Source organism: Triturus cristatus, chromosome 9, assembly GCF_964204655.1.
Source record: "Triturus cristatus chromosome 9, aTriCri1.1, whole genome shotgun sequence".
NCBI lineage: Eukaryota > Metazoa > Chordata > Amphibia > Caudata > Salamandridae > Triturus > Triturus cristatus.
Window position 1 is genome coordinate 69,469,836 of NC_140592.1, and position 22,969 is coordinate 69,492,804.

The 22,969-nt window shown below is 46.8% G+C and overlaps 1 protein-coding gene across 1 annotated transcript in view; it reads left to right on the plus strand.

Annotated features, from left to right (window-relative positions):
- The first annotated feature begins 928 nt into the window (after positions 1-928).
- TXNRD3 (thioredoxin reductase 3) overlaps positions 929-22,969 on the plus strand; it is a 108,822-nt gene continuing 86,781 nt past the window's right edge. The window contains exon 1 of the mRNA XM_085624416.1: positions 929-1,245. Coding sequence (XP_085480542.1) covers positions 1,135-1,245 — 111 coding nt within the window. The 5' untranslated portion in view covers positions 929-1,134. The remainder of the gene's footprint in view (positions 1,246-22,969) is intronic.

A 22,969-nucleotide genomic window follows, 5' to 3' on the forward strand; every position in this document is an offset into this window, starting at 1 on the left:
CTAAAGTCTTTTGAAAAAATTACATCCTGTGTGCCTCAACCTCGCACTCTCCTGAGGCTTGCCCGATGCTGCGGCGGCGGACTAGGTAGCACTCCCAGTCCACGAGTCAGGTGACTGTAGTGACTGAGCAATTTTGAAAAATTATTAGCAGACACCTGAGATCATCTGCAACGGGGTCTCTACTCTCTAAAATCTTGTTTGCTACAGTTGGGTCCCACAGTGCCCTTCCATTTCTGGGGCTTTGCAGCAGTTTAAAGATTTTAGAATTTCTCGTTGCTCAGATGGGTGTAATTTCTTATATTTACATGTTCTCCTCGTTTTCATTGCTTGATTTTTGCTCGCGATAAAGTGTCACTCAAAGTCCTTGAATGCCACTCATAATTACAATTAAATTATACAAATTGCACACATAAGCAATCAGATACCTTGGCCGCTTGTGCACTTCTACATACATACCAGTTAGCTGAATTTTCCCCGTCTAGCGCTCTAATGTTTATAAATAGACTAGCAGCGCTTGAGGATATTCCTAAAAAAAATTAAAAACGAACCCGAATAACCATCTGTACCAGGCGCGCAACACCCATTGGACTAAAAGGGCTTCCGCCCCCCCCCCCCCCCGTGTGTGGCAGCCCGGGATGAGACAGCTTCCCGGGCACCCACACAGCCGCACCCGAGCACTTCACAGGTCTTTAAAAGACCATTTGCATGTTAATGAGGCCTTGCTGTTGTTTCACCCCTTCTAAGAGCCCCTGCAGTTCCACTCTGCCTATTGCTTAAAGATTCAGCCCCCCCCCCCCCCGAAATTTTTTCTTAATCCCCCTCCCCCCCCCCCCCCCCCCCCCCCCGAAATTTGGCTCTAGTTGCGCCTCTTTTCTGTACATTGTTTGTAAAGTTGATAACAGTTGAGGAGCGTGAGGAAAGCCGGGCACAGCACGAGGCGAGCGGGCTACGGGGCCGGGCCTAGGCGGAGGAGGAGGGCCGCGGCCTGGAAGGAGGAGCCGCCGCGCAGGGCGGGAGCGGTGGAAAAGGAAGCGACCGCGGCTCTTGCCTCACTCGGCCTGTTCCTTCCGTCGCCGCCACGCTCTCCAGAGCCCAGGGTTCCGGGTAGAGGGAGAGCAGGGAGCCGCCACAGCCATGCCGCCCACCACCGGCAGCCGCGTGGAGCTGAGGAGCCGCGTACGGGGCATGATCGAGGCCCAGCGGGTCGTGGTGTTCAGCAAGACCAGCTGCCCGTACTGCCACAAGGTGCGCGGGGTCCGGCGGGAGAGGGGAGGCTGCGGGGCGGCAAGGATCCGGGAAAGGGAGAATGGCACCTGGGGAGGAAAGTGACAGGTGCCGGGGGAGGGACCTCGTCTCCTCAGCGGAGTCTAAGGTTACTCGCCGGGCCACAGGCCGGTGTGGAGGGAGCCGGAGCGGGGCATTAACCTACTGCTGGTGTACCACGGGAGGAGCGGACAGGAAGAGCAGGGAAGAGCTCCTCAGGCCGGGGGCAGGCGGCGCTCCTCAGACAGGGGGCACTAATCGCTCCTCTGGCCGGGGGCAGGCGGCGCTCCTCTGGCCGGGGGCAGGCGGCGCTCCTCAGGCCGGGGGCAGGGGGCACTAGGCGCTCCTGCTCGTGACTGAATGGCTCGTTGGCGGGTGACATTCCTGTCAGAGCTCACGTCGTCTTCCCGCCATTTGCGGCTCCCCCCCCGTTAATGTGCCCGAGTAGCGAGTCTGAAGATCCTCGCCCGCAGTCACCGTGGCCCTTCGACCGTCCCGTACTGTATGTAGTTCTTGTGTAATCCTCTGCACTTTCCTGCTTAAGCATGCCATTTCCCCGTTAAGTGTTACCCAATCCTTTCTTCCGTCTTTGCGCCATGCCTAATAGTAGTATATCACTCCCTCATCGTTCCAGAGACCACTCTCTCATCTGTATACCCGATCCGTAGATCACTCCCTCATCCATCCAGAGACCACCCTCTCATCTCTATAACCGATCCGTAGATCACTCCCTCATCCATCCAGAGACCACCCTCTCATCTCTATAACCGATCCGTAGATCACTCCTCATCCATCCAGAGACCACCCTCTCTCATCTCTATAACCGATCCGTAGATCACTCCCTCATCCATCCAGAGACCACCCTCTCTCATCTCTATAACCGATCCGTAGATCACTCCCTCATCCATCCAGAGACCACCCTCTCTCATCTCTATAACCGATCTGTAGATCACTCCCTCATCCATCCAGAGACCACCCTCTCTCATCTCTATAACCGATCCGTAGATCACTCCCTCATCCATCCAGAGACCACCCTCTCATCTGTATACCCGATCCACATCAGGAGTGCTAGCCCTCAGCTCCTCCACCTTATGTGAATTCCTGCACTACAAGCATGTTTCCTTCATCCTCACCGCCTAAGCAGGGTTCATGCGCTGCCCTTCTGCGACAGGTCTCTCTTTATGCACCTTGCAAATTATTTCGTCATCGTGGATGCAGCTATAGTTAAAGCAAATAGACGCAGAACCAACTAGAATTCTGCCCTAGGACCGCTTAGGTCTGTTGTGTAAGTGTGTTTTATACCCCTCATTGTTAATGAGTCAGTGGGCAAGTTTTCAAAACTATTAAGTCAGGCAGAACTGCCACATCGTAGGAAATGTCACAGTATTTGACATTGGGAAAATATGCAAACAAATCAAAATGAACACAAGAACTCCAAAATACACGAAGGCAGACTAGTGGTTTAAAGTAGCAGAGCAGCACTTTCTCTCCAAAGTGGTTTCTCTAATCAAATAAAGGGTTGGTTAGGAGGGTCATGTAGTTAGTTATGTGATCTACAGCTCCCGGTAGGTGCTCTGCACACATCAGAACTCTGAAAGTGAACATATTTGACTCTTAAATTCCCACTAAAAAAAAATACAGGTATGCTGAGAACCAACATACAGGGTGAGCTTGCCTTCAAGATCAGCAGGAGTGCTGGTTGTGATAGATTTGCAAATGATGCAGCTGGTCTTGAAGATGGTGTATGCTGGTAATGTCAGCCAAAGGAGTTCCATCAGATTGGGGTGATGGGATTATATTTCTTCAGGCTGTGGATAAGATGTGCTGAAGCATGTGTGATGCCCCTACGGGGTGCCAATGTAGAGTCTGTGAGGTCATGGAGTACTTCATTACTTAAATCCAGATAATAGACTTAAAGGGCTCAAACAGTGGTTCTGAAGTTCCTTTCTAGAGGATACAGTTTGATGTTCTTTAGAAGGGAGACCAGGTACCAGGCTATCCTTGTGTTTTTTGGTACCATGTTCCTCGAGGGAGAGATTGGTGTTCAGGGTGAATCAGTGATTTGGGATTCAGTGAGAGTTTGGGTTTAAAGCAGTTGAGGGTCATATCATTGAGACAGGTTTGCACTGTATCTTGACTGTTGTTCTAGGCTAATAGCAGGCGTTCTGGGTTGAGCTTCAGTTAGGCAGGTCTAGGTGATGTGTAAGCAGCGTTTGATGCGTTGCATCTCCAAAGCAGAGGAGACTTTTAAGTAGATTTGTGTATCATGAGCAGATTGGTGTTATCTGTGAGAAGACCACCAAGAGGCTTCGTGTAGCGGTTCAAGCTGTCAGGAGACAATATAGAGCTCTGTCGCTCTACATGTGATGGGGGTCTATTGTGACCCGGAGTTGCCTTTATGAAAAAACTGGTGTCAGTTGGAGGAGAACCAGTAAGACATTGCTGATGAATCTCATTTGTGACTCGAGGGAAGGATGCTAGTCTGTTGAAGGCAACTTACAGAAATATGAGAAGATGGAGGTTGTCTTCATCTGTGGTCAAAAGTGCATAGTTTACAATGTGTAATGGAACGGTCCATGTGCTGCATCTATTATCTGAAGCCAGACTGGTAGTCCATGCCGCAGATGGTTAGTGTTGCTGCAATCTTGGAGTTTACTGTAGAGTGATCTTGCTGACTAACAGTAGGTGAGTGGTAGGCACTTATTCATGAAGTCATCAGTCTAATGTAGGTTTCTTAGGAGTGGAATTATCTGGCAATTCTTGAAAGCTTCTGAAAAGATGCCTTGAGTGAGGGAGGCATTTAGAATGGTAAGTAGGGGTAAGAGTATCCCGAAAGAGTGTTTTGATGAAAGACAATGGTGCCGCTCGTAGGCTGGGACATTGCTTGCTCTTTAATCTTCCACTCGCTGGGGTTGCCCTGGAGGAGCTGACCGGCTGCTGTTCACGAACAAGTGTTTTTAAAAGGAACATTTCATTGTTGGGACTGCGAGGACCAGCGTGCCTTGCACATTCTTCAGTTATCGCACCTGGGTCCTCTTCCCGACTCCTCCTCTCGACTATTTTAGCCACGCCCAGTCTCGCGTGAGCGGGACGCGTGCGGGGCGAAGCCTGGGCAAAGGGCGGGCCCGTTTAAGCCCGTTCAAGCACGGGCAAGACCGGACCGGGCCCCCCCTCTTACCCGTACTCTCTACCATTAGGTGATGTCCTCAAGGGAAATGAGAAGCAAAGCCACACCAGTAGTTTCTATGGTTGATAATTTTCTTATTAGGGCTCTCTCTGTGGTGAACAATGAATTGGATCTTCTGGAAATCGGTTGTCAGATGGGATCGCAAGTACTAGAAGATCGTCTCTGGGTCTAATGTCAACTGTCAAAACCTTCGAGAATTTAGATGACTCTCATACTGCTCTCATGGACAGTATTGACCAAACAATAGACTCTGTCCTGCAAGAACTCGGGTCTAGCACATCCTCCCGCCGAGATTCACTCCAACCCATCCCTGAGAGTCTTCCTCCCTCTACCTCTGAAGTTGTATTGACTGATAAAGGCGGGAGTGACTTAAAGATATCTTCTGCATGTGGGTCTCTGGAGGGTGCTGTTCCAAAGAGGAAGGGAGTGAGGAAGCTTAAGGGAGGTAAAAGGGCTAAGATAGATTGCCCTCGTTGCAACCCACCAACTATGATTCCTCCTGCGGATAGTCTGGTAACTTTAAATTCTAATCCTACCCCAGTCCCACCTGACCCGGTACAAATATCCTCTTCACCACATCCTCTTTTGGGTATTTCTGAAGTGGGGCTTGGAGGGGGTGGAGAGTACCTCATTAATGTCATCACTAATGTCTTAAAAGATTTCCTTGCCCCCCTGATGGCTAGATTTGATTCTATTGATGCCAGGTTAAATAAAATAGAATTGGTCACAGGGGATATTGAGATCTGCCTGAGGTCCAAGGGATGCACTCTAAGTGTGGTGTTAACAAATATTGCTGATTCCTCCTTGCCTAATCCTATTGGCCTCACAAAACCTACGATAGGATGGCACTCTATTTTATCGGGTACATCTGTAACCCCACTTCCCTCCCATGGTCAGCCCTTTTCCGGTGCAAGGAATTCTAACCCGGTAGATAATTCAAATGTGATCAAACTAGGGAAGATCCCGAATGACACTGGTGGCCGTAATACACAAGACCTACCCAGCTTAAGCGGGGAAAATGTAGTAAACCTTCCTCCAGAGGTCGCACCTTATGTAATTGTCCTAACTGGTGTTCCTGAGCTCAAAAATTCTGTATTAGAAACTTATAAGTCTTTAAAAACCTTATATATGAGAGGTGAATTGTTGATGGTTAGGAGGGTAACTTGGCTAGGACATACTGAGAAGAAATTGAGGGGCGATTGTATTCTGGTACATTTTAGAAATCCACAAATTGTTTCCCACATTTTTAATTGGCTGGGTAGTAAGGAAGGTACATCCATTCAACCTTTTCCACTCTCCTTTTTTTATCCCCCATGTAATTTCCGCAACCATCCAGGGACTGCTGATGAATGGACAAGGGTGGGACCTAGACCTCTAGGCAGAAGATTTAGCTATATTCAGCATGAGACTCCCAATTTAGGTGATTACTCATGCATTAATAGGTATAGCTGTCTTGAACAGGTTGACTGACTTTCTAGTGAGGACGGCATTAAGAGCACTGAAGGAGGGAATTGCCAGCTAGCGCAGTCGGGGGCAGTGGCTGTTGCCCCTTGCATCGGGCACTCACCGCGAGGTCAATCGCCTTTCCGATTGGTGAACCCAGGAAATGAGCATTCTCCCGTCCAACTTCTTGATACCTCCCCAGGCCCTCCAGTATTAAAATTCTTTCCTGGAACGTAGCAGGCCTTGGTAACAAGCTGGCCTGTCCTGAATGGGGATCTTTTATAGATCTCCATGATATCTGTTTCTTCCAGGAAACATGGGCAAGGGAAGAGCTATTCCGTCTGGGATATGCTTCTTTTTCAGTCCCTGCTAGGTGGGGAGGAAAGGGCCGACCGTCGGGGGGCCTAACAATCTGGGTTGCAACCCATTTGGGCTGCAGACCCACAGTCCTGGACACTGAGACTGATGATGTTCAGTGTGTGTTTCTGGAGTGGCGGTCTGGCTTTAGATTTGCTATGGTCAATGTCTATTCTAGACCTGTGAGTCTTTCCGCTGAGTCAGGGGCAATAGAAGAGCTGTCCACAGTCCTGTCTAGAATCCCAGAGGGTATCATGTTCGTGGTGGGAGGTGATTTCTACTCCCATTTCGAACTGCTTGAAGGGTTGTTGGACGGTATAAATCAGGAGGAGGATGATCTTTGGAAAATTCCACCAGTTGTAGGCCCGGTGGCACGGATGTGTGGACTCCTCTTGCCGTCCAAATTACATCTTTGACCCTTGCCCACTCGATGAGGGCTTGTAACGGCCGTGCAAAATCTGATAACCCCTCCATGCCTACATTTAATAAGGCGCGGAGGGAGGCACGTCTTGATTACATTTTTGTCCAGTGCAGGGCCTGGAATAGAGTCTCAGATTTTAGGGTGGTTCCTAGGGGTGAGAGCGACCATAATCCCTTGATTTTGGATTTTTTTTAGTCCCAGATGTCTGCAAGAGCAGACTACGATCGCTCTCTGGTATATCTAGTAGGGCTACCCTTTCTAGTAATAGACGTAGGGTAAGATGGGATAAGTTGGCTGACAACCCCGAGGAATTATCTGGTCTTTATGCTAGGGTTGCTTCAGTACTGGCAGATGTGGCTGTCCTTATCGAACAGCCCGTGTCTGATATCTTTCAAAGACTGGGAGAATTGAATAAATTACTATTTTTAGGACTCTGATATTCTAAATCCCCCAGGTTCTGGTGGGAAAAGGACACAAAGGAAGCAATCCTGGTATAATAGGACATGCAGACTAGAAAAGAGCGGACTCCTTGATGCAGTAAAGAATAGTGCAAGCAGGGAAACTATCCAGCAAAGGAGGCAAGTATATTGCCACCTAATACACCATGCTAAGCTTGAGTGGGGCAATGAGAACTGGGCCAGGTTAACTACAGCGCTAGCCGTCCAGGACAGACGCAAATTCTGGCAGATTGTGACCACAGGCTCACCTGACCCCGACCCTGCAGTAACTTCAAATATTGCTCCAGAGGTATGGGAAGATCATTTTAGTACCCTGTACAAAGGGGATTACCCCTGTTTGGAAGACCCTTCGGATGATAGATTGCCGAGTTGTACCGATGGCTTAGAAGCGATTTATTTTTACCCTAAGCGAGGTTCACCTCGCGATATCTAGACTCCCTGTGGGTAAAGCACCAGGGCTGAATAAGGTTCCGGGAGATCTTTACAAACAGGAACCTAAGGTTTGGGTGCCCTACTTGTTGACAATTTTTAATGCTATCTCTGGTGGTATGGCGGTCCCTGATACTTGGCTGGGAGCGGAGGTAGTCCCGATTTTTTTTTTTTTTTTTTTTTTTTTTTTTTTTTTTTTTTTAGGAAGGGGTCGCCCCTGCTCCCAGCCAACTATAGGCCAATCAGCCTAATAGATGTAGAACAAAAACTTTTTGCAAGGCTGATCCTTGATCACCTCTTGGACTGGATGGAAGATGCAGAGATTCTGAGCCAGTTTCAGGCAGGTTTTAGAAAGAGTGTATCAACCATCGACCAGATTTTTAGTTTGGCTATGCTTTTTTGGAAGACAGCGAAGGTAGAGGGTGGCTCTCTCTACACTGTCTTCGTAGACCTGCGTGCGGCCTTTTATTTAGTCCCACGTAGGAAATTATGGAATGTCCTACGGGACCTAGGAATACCTGCTCCTCTACTGGATATTATTATAAGACTCCACACTCATAATTTCGCAAAGGTCAGGTGTAGGAGAGAAGGCAATTTGTCATCTAGCTTTCCTGTCGCCAGGGGGGTTAGGCAGGGTTGCGTTTTGGCGCCAACCCTGTTCTGCCTCTATGTAAACGGTGTTATGTCCCACCTGAATGCGGTCCCCAACAGAGATGCACCAAAGCTTGGTGGCATAAGGATATCAGCTATTATGTTCGCTGACGATACCCTCTTACTCGCCAAAACGCCTATGGGCATCCATCGAGTTTTAGAGGGTTTCGTCACGTTCTGCTCTGATAGGAGGCTGGAAATAAATACGGCCAAGACGAAATTTATGATTTTTAACCCCTCTAAGTCAACCCGACCAAATCCGGTTATAAATGGTGTGAGCCTAGAAAGAGTACAAACGTTTGAGTATTTGGGCTTGACTCTTAACGAGAATATGACCTGGGCTCAACACCAGACTAAATCTCAGCTTAAGCTAATACAAAAGGCTGGGGGGATTATTAAACTGTGGAATAAGTCGACGATAAAACCTATTGGGCCCCCCCCTTGAAATTTATAAAATGCAGGCCCGTGGTGCTATAATATATGGTGGCGAATTGTGGGGACATAAGTGTATCCCTGCAATTACTGTCACGGAAAATAAGTTCCTCAGGCAGTTAGCTTCCTAGCCTATTAGTTCACCCATTCTTCCTCTCAGGCTTGATCTGGGAATAAGACCATTAAAGGAGGAATTGGGTCTGAAGCCCCTTAACTTTTTGGAGGCGTTTATGGGTAACCCCCGAACTATTTAGCTATAGGCAAGAGCTTAAGGAACTATTACAAATCCCACTTGTACGGGAACTCCCCTTGTTAAAACATATTAAGCAGGAATTTGAGAGGTTGGGCTGCCCTTTGATGTGGATTAACCCGGAAGAGGCCAGTAGAAATATATCGCACAAGGACCTGGTTAATCGGTATTATGAGTATAATCTAATCTAGTAGCCTACTGAATGATCAAATGGGGATAATGTCCAGCACCTTTATAACATCGAACGATTATAATAAGTTGGAGACTGTCTTGGACAACATTAGCCATAATGGTTTAAAGAAACTCTTTCTCCAATGGAGATATAATTCCTTACCAATAAGAGCCCTTACTAGTAGATGGTATCCATCTACCAGCAAAAACTGCCCAGTTTGCTCTGACGAGTTTGAGAATGATATCCATGTTATGTTTTTTTTGTCCTTCCTGTTCAAAGCCTAGGAAGAAGTGGATCATTCCCTTATGTAGAAACTGGGGGATTAGGCACTGTTCACTCTCATACCAAATACTAAAAACTGACCTATCCCCATTAACTGTTTTTGCTGTTAATAAATTCCTAGCTACTATGTGGAACATCAGAAGATGCCTTGTGGCAAAATGAGTTTTGCTCCATCAATGTTTAGTGAATGGGGCTAGAGGCTTTTTAAATTAGGAGTTGCATTCCCGTTGTTTTAATGTATAAATGAACAAACTGTTATGATCTTTAACTGTGATTGTAAATTTTATAATCGGTAAAGATTTGTTTTGTAATGTATTGCTATTTCTTTTATGACTTCAAGTCGAAATAAAGATAATGAAATGAAAAATGGTAAGACATAATCTTCTTAGGAAATGGCTTTGAAGTGCTAATGTTTCAGCCAGATGTGTGAGAGGTAGGCTTTTAAAGGCTGGCTATTGCTGATCTTACTGGGAGGAGTGAAGGTGATAGATGAGGCAGGCTTGGTATCGTCAATGTGCCGTTGGATCTTTTGTATTTTTTTTCAATGAAGAAAAGGTTGATGGCATTGGACTTTCTAAAGTGTGAGGAATAGGGTAGCCTGGCAGGCGGACTAGTGGAGTGGCAGATAGTCTTTAAAACGTTCTGCTGCTGTTGGTGGCTTAATTGACGGTGAAAGTATAGTACTTTGCTTTTAGCTGATATGATGAGCTGCCCGTGAGTTGCTTCGAGGGCTTCAGTATAACAAAGCCATCTGGAGTTCTAATTTTCTAAATACATGCCACTTGTTAAGGTCAAGTCTGTATATCCCTTATTCATCCTCTTGCTGATTCTTGTATTCTACACTCACCTATTCACATATGTCTACTGTGTTTATCTGCCCTAAGTTTCAAGGGTCTAGTTGTGCCTTATGTTGGCAGCATCTCTTCCCACCGTGTTTGGATACTGCATTAGCTCACTCCTAACTGAGCGAAGTCTGCATGCATGTCCTGCACTGCCAACTCTCTTGGAGTCCACCACATTTCTTGACTTCTCTCAAATTGTTCATATTTTCATTTTATATAGGACACGGGTATTTGACAGAGTGCCAAAACATTTCACAAATGTAGCTACTTGAAAGAACCAGGCAAGCCCAAGCAAGTTGAAAATCCAGACCTTTGTGGTGGTGGCATTGGGGTTTGAGTCAAGCTTGTGGTGAAGCAAGGTATGTAAAGTGCTATTCCTGGGGCAACATACGGATCGTTCCCTTCAGGAGCTTGAGCAAAGATTGGTGGCCATTGGTAGTCTGTAATTATTTGGTCTGAATTTACTAGTGCTTCTACTATTGACAGCTGTTAAGTTAGTGGTGACGACTGGCCCTTGCCAAGACTTCATAATTGCGTTTTGTGGTGAAAAACCATAGTGGTGCCCAATAAGACATGAATTGTAGATTGAAGAGATGGTTAGCTCTTGCTCAGAAGGATGTAGCAGCAGGAAATTGAGTTTAATGTATGTCTATTGTTAATACATAGTACAAGTGCCCCCGCTTTCTTCTAACTTGAGATTAGCTTGTTGATCTGTTTGATTTTAGTTTAGCACTGATCTAATTCTGGAGTTGATGGATGAATAACCAATAATAAATAACAAACAGTGGTTACACCTGTGTAACTCCACATTGTAGCCTGTTTCCTGCTGATTCAGACACTCCACGCTGAATCTGGGGGAGTACTATCTGCGAGGCTGTAAATCATTCAAGAACACCACCTGCCACTCTTGCTATGAAAAGCAAGTAGAACAGAGTTCTATAGTCCACTGCCTTGAACTTGACCTAGGGTCCAAAAAGCACCCTCCATCTGCTGCATCTAAGATATCCATTCAGACTACCCAGATGGCTTTGTGTCCCACCTGGCCTGCAGATAAATTGTGTTTTTTCTTTTGCACTGTTCTATTTTTCTTTCAAAGTGAGAGGAATCCGAGCAATAGTTCGGTAGTTACCTGAGTTTGATGTATGGATCTGTGATGTTATCAGTTAATGAACTGATTGATGACCTCACTTTCTATTGAGGGTGAATATGTCTTCCAGAAGCGACTTATTTGCTTATCATTTTTGTTTGGATTGTCACTAAGTTTGTCACTGTCTTGGACACAGTAATTCCGAGTTGGCTTCCACTTCTCTTTGCTAACCTGTGTTTTTAATTTACCCTTTCTCAGTAACCACCATACCCCATAAATCAGTGACCCAATTTTTTCCTCCAACCTTTGTTCACACGCACAACAGGTAGATGCATATCTCCTTCCGTGATAAACCGATCTAAAGCAAGGTATTTGTTTACACCATCTTTGGTCTGACCACAAAACAGATTAAGGAGCGATCTGTAGTATAATGTAGTGTTTGTTGCAGGGCAGAGGAACTTAATCTGCGAAATGTGCGAAGAATGTGGGTCTGTCAAGTTTTAATTATGCCAACAAAATTTGTGAAATTCTAGTTTTTCACGTTAAGCCAGATGTCATATTAGTTTCCGATAATTTATATCCATGGGAGACTAGTTTGTGCAGAAATGTCTTCAGACCTTTTTCTGCTGAACCAGTCTGCTACTGGTATCTTGCCAGTGTAATGTATGCCCTCACTTAAAAGTCATGCAAAATACTGGCGCACCACACTTTACAATTGAAGTTGAGTGTCGTGTTTTCTTGAAATGTTGTTTAACATCAAATATGCAACATTTGCTCAAAACCAGAAAAAATTAAAGGTGAAAACTAGAGGCACCTGGCTGATGCTTCCTATATATCCCAGCACACCCTATGTTTCTACTTCTTCTGTGAATTGGTAGAAAAGATTTTTAGTAGCATTCCCTAACTTGAACTGGTTATAACTTGGCAATGTTGGGCTTTGAATTTGCTGCTGTTGAGTGCGTGCCTTGTCTGCTTACTGCTGAACTATTAGCAGACTATTTTATTTATTATATCCATAGTTTTTTTTATTTTATTTTTTTTATAGCAGAATCCAACATGTTACTGGACGTAGGCTATTACCTATTCACCTCTCATTGAAAAAGTTAGTTTGGGCAACTGTTGCCTAGGTTATCATGAAATAGGCTTTTCATTTAGCCTTTGAAGATAAACTTATTTGCATTTCTTGCTTGAACTACATTGCAACTAGTGATTCTTTCATTGGAAGGTGGCACCGGGTGGTTCAAGGCACATACATTGTGACTGTCTGGGGCGCTCATTACGACTGGCCTAGTAATTGGTGTGATATAAGTGACTGGATAAATAAGTAAATCTTTTAACTTAACTATTTATCTACAATTGCTTCACTATTGAATTACACAAATTATATATAAACAAATAAAATACATTATAAAGTAGAACATTTGAAAGCTGGACTTTATTTAATGCATCTTTAATCTACATATACAGGCTTCCTTTATGGATCTATATACCTTCCATGTGCGTATGGATCAATATATTTATTACTTTTCTTTGAATTCAGCATATCCAATTCACTACCCTATACCCCTCTCAGTATATTGTGACTCATCTCAAACCTCTTTCTACACTTTCCAATGCACTACCCTATTTCTCACCCTATACCTCTATCAATATGTCCTCAACCTCTGCTTTCTCATTTATCCCATACCACTACTATGATCCCTAAAATAACCATTTCTAAATTCTTCCCTACTCTACCCCTCCTTGCACCATCTCATACCTTTTTACTATTCCGATCCCCCAAAAGAAGCCTTTCTAAACTCTTCCGTATGACTGTTCCCTTTCCACATCCCTATTACTCATCCCAAGCCTCCTCCTACTGCTATGACTGCTAAAACGCAAAAAAGTCAATCTTTCCCTCCACTATCCTTTTCAATACAAGTAACAGACTAACATGTCCACTCCTCAAATTATTTCATATTTCACTATACTAATTCACCAAAAATCTTTTATGGGTTCCGGAGTAGCGTGCTACTCAGCGAAAAAGCGCTTCAACACCCCATCAGGAGTAGCAAGCGTTAAATGCAAACCTTTTCCCTCTATACCTCCACTATCCTTCTGAATCCAAATAACTGATTAACCTATCCACCACTCAAATTACTTTGATATTTCACTTTACTAATTCACCACTAATCCTTTATGGGTTCCAGAGTAGCGTGCTACTTGATGAAAAAGCACTTTGACACCTCGTCAGGAGTAGTAAACGCTATACAAGTGCAATTACAATTCAATATTTTTTGCACATCCTAAAATCTGAATGTTGCATTTATTGGTTCCAGTTCCAATACAGATTTGGGTGCAAGATCCTCAAATTCTCGTGTTATGGTAAATATTAAGCATTTTTACCGCAATAAACAGCAAGTTATGATATTTATCACAACTCATTAACGCTATATTTGTGGTAACAGCAGTTACCACGCTTCGCAATTAACTGGGCTACTCGTAATGAGGGCCAAAGGTAGTTTTTCCGTGTACTAAGCATAAGTGAGACACATATACCATCAAAAACTTTACTTCGGCCACAAAAGCTACCCTAAAAGTACAGCAAAAAAATGACCAAGACATTACATACTTACTTAATACATCCTAACACAAAAGTAGGTAAGTAAACCTTGATCATAAAAGTAACAAGCACAATAAATTGATAAAAAGCCTCAGGTCGGGCAACACTGGCACTACAATTTAAAAATAAACAAGGTTCCCTGTGGTGTTCTTGCTTGACCTGCAAATGCCCGTGCATGAACATTTTGGCTGGTGCCTGTATGCAGACAATTGGGTACCAGACGCCTTAGCACTGCTCTTTGTATTTTTAGATCTGATTACTGGCCTTTATATTCTTGTTCCGTTGCCAAGTATTTGGGTGCTGTGTGTATTTGGGTGCTGTGTGGCTGATTGCAGGAAAGCCTTTCCTGAAATGACAGTTTGCTTTTTAGAATTAAATCGGGTTTTTTTATTGGCAGAACACATGACAAAAAAAACATACAGTGCATTATTGCCTATAGTCCTGTGGGTCGGCGATTTCACAAACAAGAAGTAAAGAGCGTGGTTAATGGTCCACAGAGCAACTAAACCGTAAAGTAACACAGCATGTCGCCTACAACCCATCTCAGGCCGGCCGCGTACCACATCTTGAAATGAGTGATAAATGTAACATCATGAGAATAGAACCAATGCCAGGTCGAAGACACCACACATGGCTATATGACAGTACTACCCGGGCACACTGTAGCACATGGAGAGCAAGTACGTCTGCCTTTAAGTGATCAAAAAAGAAAAATTAGAACTAACAAATTCTAAACTTATGAACCCGGTAGCCTCCCCCGCCCCACCCCTCCTCCCTCTTGGTGAGCCACCTGCGTACTGGGACCTACACATGGGTACCTATAATAACGATATCAGTCCGATTGGAGTGAAGGCAATTACGTTGGGGGCGATTTCCTTGATCCACTACCGGGCTCTCTGTGATCAACTGCAGAAGCCGCAAGTAGGCAGGACAAGTTAGTTCCTGGAATTTTGAGGATAAAATTGTAATAAAGGGCACCCACACCTTTTAGAGTATTCAGATTTTTCTCCCAGGGTGGCCATGGACAACGGCTCCATGCCCAGAAGGGACCACAACTGGAGCAACCAGTGGGAGTGATCTGGGATCCTGTCAGTCCTCCAGCCTGCCAAGATAACCTGGTGAGCAGCATTCAAGGCTAGGGTGATCTGTTTGCCTTTGAGTGAGCGCAAAGGGAAGGTCACTGCATTGGGGAGTCCTAGGGTAGTGTAGGCGGGAAATCTCGGAATAGCAGTATCAAAGGCCCTGTCAATCTCATCAAGGATTGTGTTCCAGAATCGTGTTAATTTGGGGCAATTCCATAACAAATGCAGAAGGGTTCTTGGACTCCCACGCCAGCAGAGTCCATCCTTCTGGGAGTTCCACTTAGCCAATCGGGCCGGGGTATAGTACCAGTAGGATGTAATTTTATATGCAGTATCTATGTACCCCATGGAGTGTGCAAAATGATGTGATCTATAAAAGATGTCCTCCCACTCTTTGTCAGTCCGGGTGCAACCTATCTCCACCACTTCTGTCCCACAGAGCGAGTCCCTTTCGTTCCAGGCGTATGGAAGGCGTGGCGTATAATTTGTCGATAAGCCTGCGGTCGTCTTTTTTTTTCAGGAAACTCCACTTCTCGAATGGAAGCATCGGTCTGCTGACCAGTGGACGCACTAGAGGGCTAGAAGTCCAGTGCCGCATTTGTATGTGGAGAAAGAGGTCCTGGCTCGCTAGATTATAGTCCTCTCGGAGTTCTTTAAAAGAAACATGGCCCTTTAGGTCAAACTGTCTAAAGTCTTTGACACCCACCTTCCACCCATCGGACTCCCACACCCATGATCATCCCAGGAGGAAAATCGGGGTTCGAAATGATGGGAGATATGGGGGGAGGGATAGGTGGTAAGATTGGCTTGTTTAGACACCTTGTCCCACGCTATGATGGTGGGGCGGGCGACGTGATGAGTAGAGGCCCCATGCACGCGCTGGTCTGGGCAGCCAACATTCCCTCCAGATATGCCGACCGGCTACTGTCTGGTTCATGAATACCCAGTGTTTCTCTGTCATGGGATGGTTCCATTCCACAAGATACGCAAAAGCAAGGCCTGGTAATAAGGAGTGAGATTAGGTAAGGCCAACCCACCATCTTTCTTAGGGCGTTGTAACAGAGTTTTCTGCAGTCTGGGTGAAATCGGGTTTATTCGCTGAATCTTACAGACAAACGGCAGCCATTACGCGTTTCATCCCTCCTGGGGGACTTGATCACATGACGCAGATCTACCAATGGCTCTTGGTTTTAAAAGGTTACATTTTTTTTCTTTTTGTGTTTTTCATTGTGATTGGGCAGAATTCGCCACATGATTCCTGGTGCATAATATATTGTTTCAAATCACTTTCACACATACTGTTCAACATTAAAATATTTCAGTCATAGTGACTCAAAGTGTGTGTGTATGTATGTATATATGTGTGTATGTGTATATATATATATATCCTTCCTACTGGCGGTCGCCAGTAGGTAGTTATAGTTAAGATCCTGTTTCCATAGGAAAACCGCAACATTCTATTTGGAATAACTTTGGCGCCGGTCGACGAATCCTCGCGAAATGTTCAAAACTAATGGGGCGCTACGCTCCGCTCCTACCCTGAAAGTCCCGGGGGGGATTCGTCAAGCGGGGCCTGAGAAAAAAGGGGGGGGTCCCAAAACGCGTTTTTTCCCATGCATTTTTCCATAGGACCTTTAGACACAGCTACAGCCCGAACGGCTGAACAGAGTTACTTGAAATTTGGCAAAGCGCACCGCGTGCTCACTGTGCACGCACGGTGCGCGAAGCGCACCGTGCACGCACGGAACGAACTGCGTTAAGTGGGCGCGCACGCCACGAACGGCGTAAAGTAACTTAGCATTTAAAAAAACGTACAAATTCACTGAAAAAACCATAGGTTTCACACATGTTATAGTTAGCTGGACATTTTACTCATAAAAAACCAATGAAATTCCCCCGTTATAGTTAGTGCAGGCAACTATAACTCACGCGACCGCAATCCTCTGCTGATGACATGTGTCTTTATGAAAAAAAAATATTTGTAATATATGTATAGCTAAAATTTAATGGAAGAAGACATGGGCAAATAAGTGTCTAAATACAGTATTAGCATCAGCAGAGGATTGCGGTCGCGTGAGTTATAGTTGCCTGCACTAACTATAACGGGGGAATTTCATTGGTTTTTTATGAGTGAAATGTCCAGCTAACTATAACATGTGTGAAACCTATGGTTTTTTCAGTGAATATGAATATATATATATATATATATATATATATATATATATATAACAAAAACTGCTGCCACACGACAGGTCGATTTTGTTGAAAAGAACGCACTCACTCGTATTTCCAGAGGTGGGTACGGCAATGATTGTAAAATAAAGCCGCCTTAAAACCTCTGGAAATACGAGTGAGTGCGTTCTTTTCAACAATCGACCTGTCGTGTGGCAGCAGTTTTTGTTCTCCATTTGAATACAAACCGGCGTGGCCCTGCCGGAGACAAATGCACCATCTTAAAATTGAGCGCCGGCGGCAACCTTTGGGCTGCAGTGTGTGTATGTATGTATGTCCCTGACTGATCCGGGCATAAGAGGCTTTAGCCTGTGGGCCAGAATGCTTGAGAATAACTTTGCGTCAATATTAAGCAGGGAAATGGGCGGTAGGAACTACAGAGCGCCGGGTCTTTCGTTGGTTTGGGAATGACAGATATCGTGGCCTGGAGCATAGAGGTCGTGAGGGTGCCTGTGTCTAGGAAGGAGTTAGTCGGGTGAGCACAGGTGCCAGTCCTGTGCAGAATGTCTTATAAAAAAAGGACGCTGAACCCATCTGGACCGGGCGCTTTCAGAGGTTTTAGCCGAGCAATGGCAGAGGTCACCTCTTCAATTCGAATGGGGGCCTCCAACCCTTCCGCCTCCAGTACTGGGAAGGGGATTACTTCCGCGCCGCGTAAGTACTCTAGGGTCTAGAAGGCTTGAGGACTCGGTGGAATATAGTCCTGCATAGAAAGCCAGAAAGGCCGCCGATGTAGCAAGGTCGTCGGTCACCTCTGACCCCTGGGTGGCCCGGACCACCTTCACGGCTTGGGTCTTGCTGCTGGCAGTGGAGATAATGCGCCAGCATGCGGCCGCCCCTATTAGAGCCTACGTAATACTCCTGCTTTAGTCAGAGCACCGTGTATTCGGCCCTGTCCAGGTCCAGACGTTTCAATTGTAGTCTCTCCTTCTCCAACTGGCGCTAGATACAGGGCGCATACGTGCGCTTGTGAATGGCCTCTAGTTCCCTCACTTGGCCCTCAAGATCTTGGCGCTTCTCGTGCCTAATTTCATTATCTCTAGGCCGCCCAGAGGTGAGAGCCCCTTGCGTGACTAGATTAAGCGCCTCCCAAACGGAGGCCAGAGGTGTGGTGCAACCATCGCTGAGCGATCTACCCCTGTGTCCATAACCAAATCTCCCCTCCCCCCCCCCCCCCCCCCCCCCCCCCCCCCCAGAGCATGCAGCAGGAACCCCTCTTGAGGGTCATTAGGGGAATAGAGGGAAGCTAGTGTGTTAGTGAGAGACCCTATACGAAGTCGCAGTGCAAGTAGGCGCCCTGGAATCTCTGCTACTAGTCCCACAACCGAGCCTCTAAAGTGTGTGGAAAGTAAAATGTCCACCTCCCCAGTTTTCTGTTTCCCCGAGGACCAGAATTGCACAGGAAACGCTCTGTTTCATGTGGTGGGTGTCGCTATGGCGGAGGTGCGTTTCTTGGAGTAGGCACACATTCCCCCCCTGTGTTTTTTTAAGTAAAGCTAGCACAGCCTTCCTTTTAGTGGGATTATTAAGGCCTTTGACATTATAACAACCCGGACTGCCATTAGTGGGAGAGAGACCGATAAGTGCCATAGCTAAGGCCAGGGGCCCAAGTAAAGAGTGAAGGACATTAAGGACTGGGTGTGTACGTGCTGGCAGGTAGGACTTATCGCAGAGATCATGACTATAAAGCGCACCATAGGAAGGATTCCCCCCCCCCCCCCTCCCCCGGCCCACAAAAAATGGTGTAAACCCAAAGGCACATTACCCTCAGTCATTAGTGTCCAATGAGCCCCCTTCTGCACCTGTCGGGGTTCGGAGAACAGTAGATCGTTCCTTGAGAATAGTGGCCGAATCAGGGTGAAGGCGGTCCAGGGCCTGGGCGTTTTGGGGGCCGCGACCCGAGATCCCCCGCGGATCAGGTTCCGCAGCATTTGGAGGAGAGGGCAGGTCGTCAAGGGACAGCTTCAGCACTCTGCAGGCGTCACATAAGGAAGGGACCTGGTGCAGCTTCCCGTCGAGACAAAATATGAGGCGAAAGGGGTGGCCCCAAGCATAGGAAATGTTCTGTGAGCGGAGATGGTTTGTTATGGGGCGGAAGTCTCTTCTCTTTTGGAGCGTACTAGCCGCTAAGTCCTGGAAAAGGTGCGGGGTATGGTCCCTGAAGTGGAGAGGTTGACTGGCACGAGCTGCCCTGAGAATCTCCTCCTTCACTGTGTAATTATGAACGCATATCAGGACGACGACTCGACTGGTGAGGGGGCGCCAACTCGATGACAACGGTCTATCTTGACGGAGGATTCCGACGGGGAGCCCAAGATACAGTGGAAGAGGTCTTGCACGTAGCCCAGGAGGCCCTCTCCCTCCGCCCCCGTGGGTACCGCCAAGATGCGAATATTGTTCCTCCAAGACCTATTTTCAAAGTCCTCCAGAATGTGCCTGGAGATCCAACTGTTGATCCCGCAGTCTCTGGACTTCCCGTTTGGAGCACTGCTATCTCTTCATCTCGCGCCATCGTGGAGTCCTCCAGGGCGGCAACCCGCTATCCCACCGCATCCACATCTTTCCTGACCTCACGGAGATCCGCTTGCTGGTCTGTCTTGATGGCCAAGATATCTTCCCTTTGTGAGACAAATAGGGACTCCAGGAATTCTCTGGTGACCACGCTGTCCGGACTGTCTCCCACTGATGCTGCCCCAGAACCCGAGTCGTCCCCTATCGCTTTCAGCAGGAAATCTCGCACAGATCTGTCTTTTCTACCTTTGGTGGTAGCCATCCCAAAACCAGCGGGCAATGGGTGAGATAGGCAGGCTCGCCTGACCCCAAGGCAAAAGCGCTAAGTAGTAGCCGTGGGTAGGCCGTTCCGTGCTCAAGTAGCAGCAAGCTCCGGTCAACTGCACGCGGCTCCGCACAGCACCCAGGGACAGCTTGCACGCAGTCCAGGTTTCGCTGTCCTGCTATACTGCGGGCATGTAGTGCCCCTAAGGTGACCCCAACACCCAGATGCATGGACGTACATCTCAGGCCCTCACCGGATCAATCCACAATGAATAGGAAGGGGGTCAGTCATGGACCTGTGGCTCCTCTGTACAGCAGGCCTCCTACGCTGCAAAATCCTGCGTGGCTCCCCCACAAGCAGCACTTTGGTCCAGCACCATCACAGTGTTAGCGTCCAGGGGCCCCCAAGTCGGCCCCGGAAGGTAGTAACCCCCACAGAATGCGGCAGCGCCCCCTGATGGATCAATTCACCAGGGGCACCTCTCCACACCGTAGGCCTCACATATACCGCAATCAGGCCACAAACAGAGGGTCGATAAGGCAAGGCCCCAAGAGGGCTGCGGTTGGGGTCAGACGTTGTGAGGGACTTCAGGGGGCACTTGCCTGACTCCTTAGGTTTCCAAATGAGCACCCTCTGCCGTCGTAAGCCTGAGTCAGTACTTGCAGTGGGCCGTGGGCTCGTGTAGATTTCTGGCCAGCGTGGCCTCGCCCGGGTCCGGGCGCCTGCTGCCACCCCAGCGCTGCGGACATAGTGTGAGAGTAGTTCGTCGGCCCCCGTCAGTTCCCACGGAGAGACGATTCCCGCAGCGCGGCCGCACCACAGCTCTAATGTGCCCCAGAGAGCCGCACATCAGAGGCAGCCGCCCTGTCCTCTGACGTCGGAGCCACGGGTTGTGCATTATTCGCGCAGGCAGGGCTGCCACGGGCAGGCAGTGTAGCTCGCCACCCTCCGACGCGTGCTGGGCAGTGACGGGGCTACCAACCAGGGGTTTGAAGCTTTGGTGTGCCGTAATAGATGCTGTAGGCCCGGCAGGAGCAGAGCTCAGGGAATGCACGTCCTCTCACTCCGCCATCGTGGCCACGCCCCGACAGTTTGCTTTTTAAACTTGTTTCATGTCTCATGTACTATATTACACAGCTAAAATGTCTGCGTTTGCCTGACCTTGTAATTTTTTTTTTTATTAACTGTTTTACGTATTTTAATGTCACGCTTCCACTTTATTTGTGTTCCTGAATTTTCAAGTATTTGCATGTACTCATATGGCTTTTGGTAGCCAAAATAAAGTGATTTGACTTTGAACAGTGTTAACACCCTATATGAGTAACATTCTAAGATTTCAACAAGCCCACCTGAAGATCTAACCTAGGGTGGCCATTCGGCGAGATAGCCCTACGCTGCTAAGGTGCTGAGAATTAAAATATCATTCTTTTGGCAAAAGAGCAAATGCTAACACAGAGTGGGAGAGTTAAGCTGTTGTAGATAAACAAGAGCATCGCCACACCTTCTAATTCCACTCTTATGCTTAGTATTTAAAACCTCTTGGTTTAAACATATAAAACTGGGGGAATAATTACATGGAGCTAACGGGGAGGAGGGGCAGATTACCATTTTACATCGGTCAAATTGACCAACAGGGAAACCCAGATGCCAAGTCTAAGTCTAGTTAAAAGCTCTCTATCCCAGGTACTGTCAACCTATACTAAGTATAGCTTTAATACTGTGGAGTTTTGGAGCTTCACATAATTCCTGACAGGGATCCATAGGATTTCAGTTTCCTCTCTTTGCTGTTTGCTCAGAGCTTTAAAAGACTTCTTGACAGAAACTAGGTCGAATTTGGACTTGAAATAGGGCCTGGAGAAGAGTTCCGGCCTCCCCTGATTAGTTAGTTCTGTTCTTGAAGTGAAACCAGGACATTTTCAAGCCTCTTTCACGAGAGGAAATCGAATAACCTCCCTATTGAAACCAGCCTACAGATTCCCCCAGAACAAGGCAGGAGGGGGCCAGTTTAATACTGTCTTCCACATACTCAACCCCAAGCTCCTGGTGTACAATGAAAGTTGGACATTCCAGGGTAACTCCCCAAGAGACGCCTCCTCACCCGGTTCTATTCACTCTGGAGGGAGTTGATATTCGAATAGCCCTATGTGTTAAGATTAGGGAGGAATTTAGTTGCAAAAACCTCCAACAGGGGTGCAACAGATTTTCTTCCGATGTGGGAGGCTAAGCTATAGATCTAGCCAGCGCATTTGCCAATCTGTGACGCGCATTGAGCTTACAAGTTCCTCCTGGCAGCAAAGACTATGCCTGTGTACAAGAAGTTCATGGTGGAAGCCACAGGGTGGACCTTAATATATACACTCCTTATCTTGTGATGTTTTGGGCCGCAGACCGTAGTGAAGATTTTTGAGTGATTGGTAACCAGTCCAAGTTACCCCATAAAACTGACCAACTCCCTAAACCGGATATTTCAGCAAAGGCAAATCCAAGCATTCGTCCATCGTACCTAGCCCCTCCTGAAAACCATACTGCGACTCCAACAGCGTGTCCAACTCCCTGATCCGTAACAAAATGAACTCCAGCATAACTTGCCCCCATTTTCTTCACAGCGTAATCTAGCCGTGATATTGGCCGATAGCAACTTGGAGATTGAAGGTCATCCTTCACTCCCCCCCCCCCCCCCCCCCCCCCCACCTTTTTTGTTTTTTTTGTTTGTAGAATAGAAACGATGGTGGTGTTATGCCATGATTCTGGGAATTCTGTTTTGGTAAATGCGTTTAAAAGCAATTGCATAGCAGGAGTGCCCAAAGGTCTGGTAGGGTTTTTTACAGATCCATGGGGACCCCATCCAGTTCAGGGGCCTTGTTTGAGACACACATTCATGTAAACCATGGATTACGCAAAGTGAGGCTGAAACCTTTTTTGTTTACATTGCAGTTCAGATGTTCTCGTACACTAAACTGATTTGTTTCTTTTTAACGTGTGTAACAAACACTCATATTAGAA